The sequence below is a fragment of the Halichoeres trimaculatus genome, unplaced genomic scaffold (genome assembly GCF_033239565.1).
Source record: "Halichoeres trimaculatus isolate MK-OKI-2021-1 unplaced genomic scaffold, fHalTri1.1 fHalTri1_scaffold_1, whole genome shotgun sequence".
In the NCBI taxonomy this organism is placed as follows: domain Eukaryota; kingdom Metazoa; phylum Chordata; class Actinopteri; order Labriformes; family Labridae; genus Halichoeres; species Halichoeres trimaculatus.
In genome coordinates, this window is record NW_027437179.1 from 16,360,344 (window position 1) to 16,372,010 (window position 11,667).

Genomic DNA, 11,667 nt, shown 5'->3' on the forward strand with positions numbered 1-11,667 from the left:
CATCTGAAAAATACCAACAAATGAAGTAACAGATTCATATATGAAAAATGCAGTTTGGTAATGTTCACTCATGTGTCATTCAGCCTCTAATATCTTAATGATCAAGGCTTTATAGTGACAATACAACAGGAAGAAATTGTGCAAGTCTGATAATATTTATTGATAGAAACGAGTGCAAGGACATGAAGGTTCATGTAAGGCACATTGGTGTAATAACACACACACACACACACTAAAACAAGCCAAAAATCTTTTGACCACAAACTGTTAGTTTTATAAACACAAAAAGACATTCTTTGTCTCCGACTTTGCAAACTTAACAAAATCCTTCATTACACTTCAACCCCTCTCAGGCTTAACATAGTCTCCCAGACCACATCGTTCGACTTTTACAATTCAAATAACACAACACAAATAAAACTGGATATTAACAAAACAACTTGCAAACCTGATTTTAACACATTGTGCAGAGAACAATTAACCACTGTATGAACGCTGTTAGAACATTTCCTGATCACTGCCCCTCCTCTGTCGTCACTGCTTTGACTCTATCACTTGAGCACAATTTTGCATCTACTTTCATATTGCTAACTTGCTTGTGCTCAGTGTTTCCAGTGTAACATTTACTTCAAAAGGCAGCTGCTCTGTTCTTATTGTTCACTCTGGTAGTTTCTAATTATGCCCTTTTGTGGCTGTGACTTTGACTGGCATTACCACATCTCCTGAATACTCTTTGGGCACCAAACAAACTCATCGTGTTTGTAGTTCTTATAGGCAAACTCGATGAGTTTTTTGCGTTCCTCCCTATTGAGAACAGCAAACACAAAATAGTTAAGAACACTTTCCCGGACATTTTGGAGTTCGTTATTGATGAGGGTCTCCTCCAGGAAGAAACGGACCAGGGGGGCCTGGTAGCGGGCGAACCCCAGGATCCCAAGGCACTTCAGAATACGGGTGATGCGCAGGTTGTTATGAGTGTGGCTGTTAAAAAACAGCAGTAAAATTGGAAAAAAAATGAAATTCTGAAGAGGATTTTAGCTCTTTTATGCACATAATTTGATCAGTAATCAGGGTCACCTGTTCAAGTTGCTGAATCTCTCCCTCCAGTTTGACGCTCTCTCGACCTTTCCTGTTTTCTCATCCAATTTAATACCATAGAAGTCCAACATGAGCTTGTAGGACTTCAAAAGATTTGCTTTTGCTGTGCTGTTGTTGCAAAACTCCTGATGGACAGACAGAACTATCAGAACATGTGACACACTTTCACTTAATCTCTTTGTAGCATATGGCTGCTCACCTTTATTTCCTCTCTTGTCAGTGGGGTGGCTTCATAGTTCATTCCTGGTTCTGGCAGTGGGAACAACCTTAAGAAGGAAAGTGGTGTTACATATTGCAAAACAGAAACTGCAAATACTACACATGATCTGCCATCAAGAAATAACTTACCATTGAATAAAGGTGTGTACACATTCAAGTTTGTCATACGATTTGTACCATTCATTGTGGAAGTCGCTGATCATGAGATCTGAGGACAAATAACCCAAAAATGCTTGAAATATTTTAACAAGGTACCTAACCTGGGATTAGGCAAAGTTTTTTCAGACACTGAATAATGTTCAACTGATTTTACTAGCAGGGGTTGTTACTGCTTTTCCTCTAATGATAACCATGACTTCAAGTCAGCTTATTTTCTAAAAAGAAATCACAGTGTTGGTTGTTTTATTCTTGTACTCTGAATTCACACATTCTTGCTTCAGACCTACCATCAGGCCGTGAAGGTGTTTTTCCAAGGTAGAAGTTCAGATTAGGCCGGGCATCCTTCAAAACAGGATAGAAATGTGTTTGTCAATACTTTGTTTTTCTAGCTAGAAATTAAAAATCCTACAGGAATTGTATAATCATCTCAAACAAAAGTCCATATACTCACCGTTGCTGGGCTATTCCAGGGTTGTGACAATATCTGGTTCTGTGGAGAGGTACAAAAAACAATTTGTGCAGTCAATGTGTAAATATTGGAGATTACATAGGTTTTGTGTGTGTGTGTGTGTGTGTGTGTGTGTGTGTGTGTGTGTGTGTGTGTGTGTGTGTGTGTGTGTGTGTGTGTGTGTGTGTGTGTGTGTGTGTGTGTGTGTGTAAGTGTGTAAGTGACTTACTGGGTATCCGTGCCGGTAGTTCTGCATATCCCTGGCAGCATTTTCAAATCTTCTGAACTTGTACTAAGTGGTGAGAATAGATTTCACTGAGGTCAGTTCAAATTCATGACATTACACAGTGAAGTGGGCCAAACAGCAGTCTCTATCACCGGATATATATATATATATATATATATATATATATATATATATAATCATTTTTATTGTTATTATTATTATTATTATTATTATTATTTTATTAGTTAATTTAACAGGGACCATGCAAAACAGGAAAGCTGTCAAGCCAGAGTTAGCTACAGAGCTAATTTTCAACTGGTCCCTGAGGAGGAAGATGTAAATGCAGATGTATGTAAAACAAACATACAAAACAAATGATGTGCATTTTAACAATATATGCTCAACAGTCCATCACACATTTAAAATCATATTTCATTGTCTCTAGTTTGATGCAGTAGATGCAGAGGATTGAATCAGTGATCACATGATTTTTTTTCCTTGAGCCATAATTTAAATTTACTTTTAAAAACACTGAGGCTTGTACAGTCTCTAATGTAGATATGAACTGAGTTCCACTTTTCAGCTGCTCTGACTGAAACTGTAGACTGTCCGAATGCAGTTTTTCTAAGTTTAACTAAGCAGTCTTTTCTTGCTGATACCCTTGTCTCCCATAGATAGTTCCTGTAGAGTAAAACCTATTGTTGAAGTGGTGGTGAAGCCTGACCATGAATTAGTCAGTTAGTCAGTGAAAGCAAAACATGATTCACATGTTGTCACATACTTACAGATTTTGCATTTGACCAATGGGTGCACTGTAGGGGGTCATCCTTAGACTCCTCCATCTCCCAAGTTGAATCGTAGTCACAGTAATATTCATCTGTGGTCTCAACTCTGCAGCGCACCTGGTTGTTGCAACCATTTCCTTCCACGTTACTCCATCCAGGTTTCTTGTTGCTGGGCTGTGTGAGCAAAGCAGCACTGGTCTTCACAGGCACGGCCTTAAGGTGACCCTTCTGGTCAGTCTCAGCACTGGAAAACTGTCGGGACTCCTGCGGAAAGGGTAAATACATTATATTTCTTAATGATGTGACAGTGGTGTTTTCTTCTCCAGAGTTTTCAGTGACTGTTTGTAGATAGTGTATAATGGTTTCAAAATAGATAGATAGATAGATAGATAGATAGATAGATAGATAGATAGATAGATAGATAGAAAGTTAAACTGTAGTAACTGTGACATTCATCTGTGGTCTCAACTCTATGGCACACCTGTTTGTCCCAACCATTTCCTTCCCCTTTGCTCCAGTTGCCGGACTGTCCCTCCAAAGCAGCACTCGTCTTCACAGGCACAGCCTTAAGATGACCCTTCTGCTCAGTCTCAGCACTGGAAAACTGTCGGGACTCCTGCGGAAAGGGTAATTTTAATGATGTGACAGTGGTGTTTTCTTCTCCAGAGTTTTCAGTGACTGTTTGTAGATAGTGTATGATGGTTTCAAAATAGATAGATAGATAGATAGATAGATAGATAGATAGATAGATAGATAGATAGATAGATAGATAGATAGATAGATAGATAGTTGAACCATAGTTACTGTGACATACATCTGTGGTCTCAACTCTATGGCGCACCTGTTTTTCCCAACCATTTTCTTCCCCTTTGCTCCCGTTGCCGGACTGTCCCTCCAAAGCAGCACTCGTCTCCACAGGCACAGCCTTATGGTGATCCTCCTGGTCAGTCTCACTATCGGAATACTGTTGGGACTCCTGCGGAAAACTTTCTCTGCCTTCCGCTTTAAGTTTCTTGCTTGCCTCAGGCTCCGTCATGTTGCTTCCGTGTTTTTTTCTCCAGGGTATGGGAAGATATTTCTCAAGAAACGTTGACATCCAAAGTCGTAAAAAGGACAGTACGTGTCGGAACCACCAGACAGGATAGGGTGTCTCACTTCGTTCAGGCCCAACTCTGGTGGTTCTGTGATCTTTTCCCCAACCTAAAGCCGGAATATATCCGCCAAGTGCCCGAACAAACGTTGTCGTCCACCGCAGCAAACAGGACAGCACGCGCCAGAACCACCGGGCAGCAGAGGAGCGGTCAGAGTGAAACCAGGCCATACTGAGCAGAACTTTTATCCTGAGGCCGAACAGCTGACGCTTGGTATGTGATCCCAACAGCTCGCCAGTACATGTGATACTTTCACTTTCAATTCATCTGAGCCTCTCCTCACTGCATTTACAGAAAACAGAAACTTACAGTCACTGCCAAAATAGCTCCCAAAATATAACCAACGTGTTGTGGGTCAAAGTGAAACTAACTCAACTCGTTTTTTTTAATACAGCACCTTAAAGAGAGGCATGCTGCCCAAAGTGCTTCAAGCCAAAGAGGAAAAATAGAATAAATGGAAAAAACAATTCAGGAAAGGAATAATAAAATGAACCATAACTAGATATTTTTTATAAAATAACTCAAATCAAATGAGCAATAACTAAATCAAATAAAACACAGTTAAAGGTAGGGTCCGCAGGAATTTTGCTTACTTGTTAGTAAACACAAATCCAAAGTGGGCTCCTCCTCCTTGGCTCAGTGCCATTGCACACCCTCATTCTCTGACCTGCCTACTGAACACATTCATTGGGCCTGTCAGCCACCTGCAGCATTGCGTTTCTGCTCTCCAAGTGTCTGAAAGTGAGAGAAGCTTTGTTTGGCATTTCACATTAGTTGTGTTTTTCTTGCTCCATGCTATGTCCACTATTGTAGCCACTTGAGATAGCTTCTTCAACTTGCTAATCAATATGCAAAGTCGTTTGCACACTGGGCGCTCTGTGATTGGCTGCTCTCCGCCCAGAAACGTTCTGATACAACCAAAACATCAACATGCAGGCTAAGGTGGGGATTCAAGGCAGACACAGACACTGACACACATATAAATAGAGGCCCAGAGGTGACAATTGAGCAGGATTATTCCTGTAAAAGGACCTCTTTCACAATACATGTAATTTTGCCCACAGCCCAATTTTTTGGTCATTGTGTGGTATTCGTATACACCCAGAGACTCCCAAGAATATACCTTTAGAAAATCCCAAAGTCATCCAGGGCCTGTACTATGACCTATTTTATGATCAATGCCATAGGTGTGAGCCAGGGTGCACACTTTACCCCAAAACTTACTCAAACACAAATAATAAATCATCAAATTGGGTCAAATCACCTTCACTGAAGTCAGGTGCATCTTTTGAAATCAAATGTTAGCTAAGTATTGCAAATGAAAGAAGTTATTGAATTTTAACTGGAAAAAATAGTTTTTTTAAATGAATTTTTCAACAAATTCAATTCTTTAGAGATGTGTCTGACCAACTTACAGTTGCTGTACACCTAAAATACTTACAAATTATTTGGCCACGTATATATTCTCAAAGTGGGAAAATAATCATCAAATTCTGAGACCAGTCAAGTTGTTCAATTAACAGGTTGGGTTACTGTGGTAGAATCAGGATACTGTTCCATATCTTGTATATCAGGGAACCTTTAAAGATTTGTTCAGAATTCATCCTTTAAGTATGATTTCTTTTAGAATTTGAATGCTAGATTCAAAACAAACTTTTCACATGAAATGTTATTCATTTTAATATTGAATAGCCACAAAGGGCCTGTATATTATGCCTTTGTGATGAGATAATAATGAGCCATTGATACAAGTAAAAACCGATGCATTTTTGGATTGTTGTAATCAGATTGTATATATCTACAATGACAGCAATACATAAACATTACTTCTGTCAATTTTACTTTTAAATCAACAACTCTAGTACATTTTGAAATAAAACAGCTTCGTCTCATCTGTGTACTCTCTGAGTTTAAGGTAACATCAAAAAGACCTAAGATCCCTTTTTTTTGCAGTTTTTATATCTAAGGAAGAGAGATCCAGGGTTCTGGTTTCTAAAGACCTAAGGCCTGCTCTCTCTGGTGCTTGTATGGGACACATCAGGAATTTTAAAAGAGAAAGCATACAAGGACCTCAGTGACCTAACTGGAACAGAAAGTAAAAGAGGGTCTACAATGAGTGTAGGAGCAAGGCCATTTGGAATGTTAAAACTCAGTGTAAGAGAAACAGTCAGTGGATAATTTTGAGAAAAGGATTGGTGGGATTTGACTTTCCTTTTCCAGATAAGACTCTTGCTGCAAACTTCCGAATTTTCCAGTAAATAGCAAGTTACAAAATACCAGCTACAGTGTGTGCAAACCTGGTGAAGACTTACAGGAAACATTTGACCTCTGTCATTGCTAACAAAGGTTATGTTACTAAGTACTGAGTTTAACTTTTATTATTGACCAAATACTTATTTTCCACCATAATAACCTCTGCCAAGAAGGTTATGTTTTCGGAGGAGTTTGTCTTTCCCTCTTTGTCTGTTTGTCTGTGAACATCACTCAAAAACTAAGGAACAGAACTTGATGAAATTTTCAGGACCATTACACCATCACAAGTATTTCTTTCACCATCACAACTGTTTTCATCTTCTGTTTATCATCCCTCACTGTTATCAGAGTGTAGATAGCATCATGTTTGCTGTATATTTCCTCTCCTCATTTTCTTCCAGCATGGCTCTTGGACAGACGAGTGTCTCAGCTCCTGTCGGTGGACATCCTGCCCTTAATGTCTTTCTTTTGGAGATAAAAGGATGCATGGATCATCCTGCAGGTGATATGAGATGAGTAAACCAGATAATGCCACACCATTAGTCCAAGGCTGAAGCGTTTCTAAACTACAGGACTCATTCTTCTTGGCAGTGGGTTTAGATTCAATAAACTCATGAATTGATGTGTTTGCTATTTGTAACTTTATTCACTTTGCCTGTGTTTTTTTTCTTTATAACTAATGTGAAATTTACAGAGGCACTGATGTTGAATGGTGTAAGCTCTGTGTGCATGCTTTGAGTGGACTTTTGTGAGGCCATTATCTCTCAAAGACTCCTTTCAGAAGGAGATAATTGCTCTCAGTGCCAGAGGAGAAAATCAAGCCCGTTAGCATCTGTTGAGCAATAGATTCATTTATGTTTACTACAGCAGGATAAGGTTCTTTGCTGTTCCCGGAAGATAAAAACACAGGATGAAGAGAGCCATATGTTCTATATGGAGAGAAGGCAATAATGAGCCATCTAATGACAGCTCTCTGGCTCTTAATGGCCTGTTTGGTTAACAGCAAAAATAGGAAAGCCTCCCCCTCCCGTCAAAATAGATGAAGACTTGGTGCAGGATATGAAACTGAAATAACCTCAACAAGGGTCTACTGCAGACACTTTATTTTCTGGTCATACTACCTCAAACTCAATTAACATGACGCTGAGAAAAATCCAGCAGTTGCCAGTGAAACCTCAGAGAGGCTCTATGAAGCAGGCCGAGTTGCACTGACACACACGGGTTACACCACCCTCCCCCCGCCCCATGACAAAGCTTTACTGGATCACTCACTGGCTAACTATGCCTGATAAAGGTCAGCGCTGCCACTGGCTAATGCTTCATCATTCACAGTAATACTTTAGCCGAGCGTATTGTGAATACTCTGCACATGAATGCTTCTCAGGGCAAAATAATCAAGAGAGTAGAGTCTGGAAAGGCCAGCTGTTTCTGCTGTGCTTCCACACTTGTGTATCTCAAACCTCTCCAATCAGTGATTGAATGCTAAGAGAGCAGAGTCTGAGAAAGGTTGGTGCAGAGATACTTCACATGATTTTTAGGAGTAGAGGGGCTGAAAATTCAAATTTTTGAGAAGAAACAAGTTTTATTTTCCAGTGGCATCATGTCCCAACGATTAGATTGCCTGCCTTAAACTGAGTTATTTCAACTGTAACACTTAACTTGTCTGTTACCTATAATTTTGTAAAATCCTGCATTGAATTTCTGAACACTGGCAGTCTTTGTGTTGTGGATACTTAGACAGATTAGCATGAGTGTGATAGAAGAGCACACATGCATAATCACTCTCATAAACATAGAGGTGAATGTTAACTCAGGGCAAAACTGTTGGTTTCCTTAAAACATGCATGTTATTTCTTTTATAAATCAGCCCCATCCACACATTACAATGTGATAACGTTCAAATTCTTAAGATTTAACAAAAACACCCTTTTTTTCTGGGTACTAAGGTTTATAATTTCAGGACACTGGAAACCATTATTTAAATCCTTTATGATTAATATGAAATTGAAGATACAGGTACTAGTGGAGGGAAATTTGCTTTTCATTGCTTAAATTTGTTGGCTGGCGTGGTGTTTTCATCAGGACTTCCACGTGCCACGAAACAGTCCAGTACTGGATGACCTGACCATGGATTCTAGAAATAGGGTTTAGCAATAAACCTTTTGTTGTGATAACCTCATTTTAAACTTTCGATTATAATCAGGCATATATCTAGAAGTGAAACTTTTTCAAGATCATTTAGAAACTCCTCACATGGATTTTAAGTACACAAAAACTATTATGTATGACTCAAAAATGTATACAAATGATTCCCCTCTACAGTTATTATGATTCGTTTTTTAAGTGTATCGTCAGTGTATTTGAGCTTATCAAAAATGATAAATGATGCTGTAAAGTTTCAAATGAGGCCAAACAGGGATTGTCTGTTTTGGATTCTGCCTCAAGTGGCCATCTGGGGTACTGCAGGTTTGCTGTTTGCTAAACATTTTCCTCAAACTGCCCATTCTTCCTGCCATGTGATGGGGAAGAAACTTTTTTTTAGTTCCGACATAGCAATAAAGTGAGGAGGCCTCAGTCAGCACATCAGGTGAGTGGGGGCTGGATGACGCTCCTCGATCCTCCGTGCGCCCGTCCCTCCAGCAGCACCCCTCTCCTCTGTCGCTCTGCGCGCTTTTCGGGTTGAAGGATGGAGACACAGAACATCAGGGCCATTTCACTGATTCTCTCCAGCCTTTTCTATCTGCTCATCGGAGCTTCCGTCTTTGACGCGCTGGAGTCGGACAATGAGAGCTCGGAGAAAAAGGAGCTGGAGCAGAAGTTGGAGGAGCTGAGGAAGGAGTACGGTTTCACAGAGGATGACTTCAAGGAGGTCGAGAGAGTGGTCCTCCTGTCCGAGCCGCACCGCGCCGGGAGGCAGTGGAAGTTTGCTGGATCTTTTTATTTTGCCATCACGGTTATCACAACAATCGGTGAGTACTAAAACCCACTTTCTCTCACCTGATGCTCAGCAAAAAAGTGGGGACACACAACAGTCCTGTAGTAGCTATAAGCCCATCATGTGTTAAAGTGGGACCTTGTGTCATGATACAACAGAAGGCACAGAAGTTGAGCAAAAAAAGAAAAAAAAAGTTAGATCAAACGACTCTAGATGGCTAATTGAAGTTATTAAGGAAAGAAAGTTTTAAATTATAAGACATAGTGCTTCTCGGTATTTTGATTATGATATTCTTACTCCAGGGTTTAAGTTTTGAAATGTTTAGTGACTCTCTCCAATACTTTTCTTCCTCCAAAGTGACCTAGAGGTAGGCTGTGACAACCTATATATATATATATATATATATATATATATATATATATATATATATATATATATATATATATATATATATATATATATATATATATATATTAGGCAAACAACTGTTTTAACTCTCACTTCTCTTCCTCAGTAATGTCAGATGCAAGTCAAGTAACTAACCACTAATTAGCATGCCAGCAGAGTAGTGCAGTGTGCTGTTGGAGGGCAGGGCAGATTTTGTGAACTTTTAACACTTTTAAGGCAATAAAAGGATGAATTGATCAACAGGTCCTTGTGAGTTTTCTTATTTACCTACCTTAGATTTTTCTCAAAGGCCTGCAGGCTTAAGAGAGCGAATAAACATAAAAACAGCCTGATGACATCAGACTTGTACCAGCTCCTCTAGCTTATGGCGTAGGCCAGTGAGGTCCTAACTGAGCCTTTTATGCAGATGTACGCTCTGATATCTAAAAAAGATGGTGAAACATCAAATCCCTCAAGCTTAGTCTGAGACACAAATACAAGATGAATGCATGTTTCTATATTGAGTCTTCCCTTGAGTCTTCCTGTGGTTCTGATTGATGAAGTACTTCCTGTCATGTGACCTGTGACATACTGTGACTTTGTAGGTTATGGCCATGCTGCACCCCGCACTGATGCTGGCAAGACCTTCTGTATGATCTACGCTGTCCTGGGCATCCCTCTGACTTTGATCATGTTCCAGAGCATGGGTGAAAGGATCAACAGTTTAGGCCACTTCCTGCTGCACAGAGCCAAGCAAAGTCTGGGTTTGCAAGAAACGAAGGTGACTATGAGGAACATGGTCCTGGTGGGTCTGCTGTCATGCATGAGCACCCTGTGTATTGGAGCTGCAACCTTTTCCCACTTAGAGGACTGGAGCTTCTACAATGCTTACTACTACTGCTTCATTACACTCACCACCATTGGGTTTGGGGATTTTGTGGCTCTGCAGAAGAAAAATGCTCTCCATATGCAGCCTCCCTACGTGGCTTTTAGCTTTGTGTACATTTTAGTGGGGCTGACGGTCATTGGAGCTTTTCTGAACCTGGTGGTCCTGAGGTTTCTCACTGTTAGCTCTGAGCTGCCTGACGAGGAACCTGTGGCAGGGAGACTGACGCAGAGAGCACAGCCTAAAGACACACTGGTTGATGGAGGAGTGTCAGGGACAGACTCAGACACTGCTGATGATGGATTTAAAGACAGAGCAGGTGGACGTAGTAGCCTGACCAACCTCAGTTTTACCATGGAGGGAGGCTCCAGCTGCAGAAATCTCCTCCCCTCTCCTGTGGAGGAGCGCAGACTTTTTCTGTCCAAACACTCTGAGCTGTATGAACCCACCAGACTCAGGGCATGTTTCACTTGTTGTATATGCTGTGACACAGACACCTACAACAGCCCGTCGCTGCCCCATAGTGTAGAGGAGGGCGGCCACAGCAACCCAGTCCTTTACAACTCCATCTCTTACAGGGTTGACATGGCCTCTTACAGCTCTTGCATGAGCTCATCTCAGACTTCTCCCAGCAGCCTCTACAACCTCTACACCAGGAGGAAGTCCCTTTGACTCACAGACCACATGACTTATGCCTAGGGGATTTTTTTATATGTCACAGAAAAATCTTCAGATTTCCAGCCTGGTCGAGAAAACTACCCTCTGCTTTGAACTTAGCTTTACATGTTGTCCGATGAAATGTAGCAGCTACAATTTATAACGTATTTTTTCACAACAAATATTTTGGCCAAAAGAAAAAAAAACATGTAATTAAATGTAAAACATGGATTTTATATCATAGAGCTAGAGAACTTAGGTGGGTTTAAGAAATCTCACTGCATTAAATAATCCCAAACCATCCTGTTTGATAGTTGAGTCTGTCTCATGTATTTCAAACAGAAGAACATCATCAACAACCAGCTAACCTTACTTTTGACTCCGTCCCTGGAAACATCAACAACCTCTGAGTTCTTTTGCCTGATTCACTAACTGGAAAAATGTGTTATGGTGCACAGCACAG

At 40.4% G+C, this 11,667-nt stretch overlaps 2 protein-coding genes across 4 annotated transcripts; one reads left to right on the plus strand and one right to left on the minus strand.

Annotated features, from left to right (window-relative positions):
* Nucleotides 1-232: 232 nt before the first annotated feature.
* LOC141796342 (uncharacterized) lies at nt 233-4,399 on the minus strand. Of its 3 annotated transcripts, none has more exons than XM_074677394.1 (10): nt 3,750-4,399; nt 3,417-3,551; nt 2,936-3,199; nt 2,154-2,216; nt 1,928-1,966; nt 1,764-1,818; nt 1,447-1,525; nt 1,298-1,364; nt 1,078-1,223; nt 233-981 (listed from the first exon to the last, which is right to left on the minus strand). In XM_074677394.1, the coding sequence occupies exons 1-10, from the start codon at nt 4,254-4,256 to the stop codon at nt 711-713; spliced, it is 1,626 nt and encodes a 541-aa protein (XP_074533495.1). In that variant the 5' UTR covers nt 4,257-4,399; the 3' UTR covers nt 233-710. The 3 variants fall into 3 exon arrangements, with proteins under 3 accessions (XP_074533495.1, XP_074533504.1, XP_074533511.1); XM_074677403.1 differs by having other exon boundaries at nt 3,777-4,398; XM_074677410.1 differs by lacking the exon at nt 3,417-3,551 and having other exon boundaries at nt 3,777-4,398.
* Nucleotides 4,400-9,025: 4,626 nt separating this feature from the next.
* On the plus strand, nt 9,026-11,237 carry LOC141796359 (potassium channel subfamily K member 15-like). The gene is made up of 3 exons (XM_074677422.1): nt 9,026-9,308; nt 10,267-10,844; nt 10,983-11,237. The coding sequence occupies exons 1-3, from the start codon at nt 9,026-9,028 to the stop codon at nt 11,217-11,219; spliced, it is 1,098 nt and encodes a 365-aa protein (XP_074533523.1). The 3' UTR covers nt 11,220-11,237.
* Nucleotides 11,238-11,667: the final 430 nt, after the last annotated feature.

Excerpts from the sequence above, each read along its gene's own strand:
- LOC141796359 (XM_074677422.1), top strand. The coding sequence starts at position 9,026 with ATGGAGACACAGAACATCAGGGCCATTTCACTGATTCTCTCCAGCCTT. Across the intron at positions 9,309-10,266 it reads CACGGTTATCACAACAATCG|GTTATGGCCATGCTGCACCC; the intron begins GTGAGTACTAAA and ends GTGACTTTGTAG. Across the intron at positions 10,845-10,982 it reads CAGACTCAGACACTGCTGAT|CTGTATGAACCCACCAGACT; the intron begins GATGGATTTAAA and ends AAACACTCTGAG.
- LOC141796342 (XM_074677394.1), bottom strand. The coding sequence starts at position 4,256 with ATGGCCTGGTTTCACTCTGACCGCTCCTCTGCTGCCCGGTGGTTCTGG. Across the intron at positions 1,967-2,153 it reads ACTACCGGCACGGATACCCA|AACCAGATATTGTCACAACC; the intron begins GTAAGTCACTTA and ends ACCTCTCCACAG. Across the intron at positions 1,365-1,446 it reads GTACACACCTTTATTCAATG|GTTGTTCCCACTGCCAGAAC; the intron begins GTAAGTTATTTC and ends TTCCTTCTTAAG.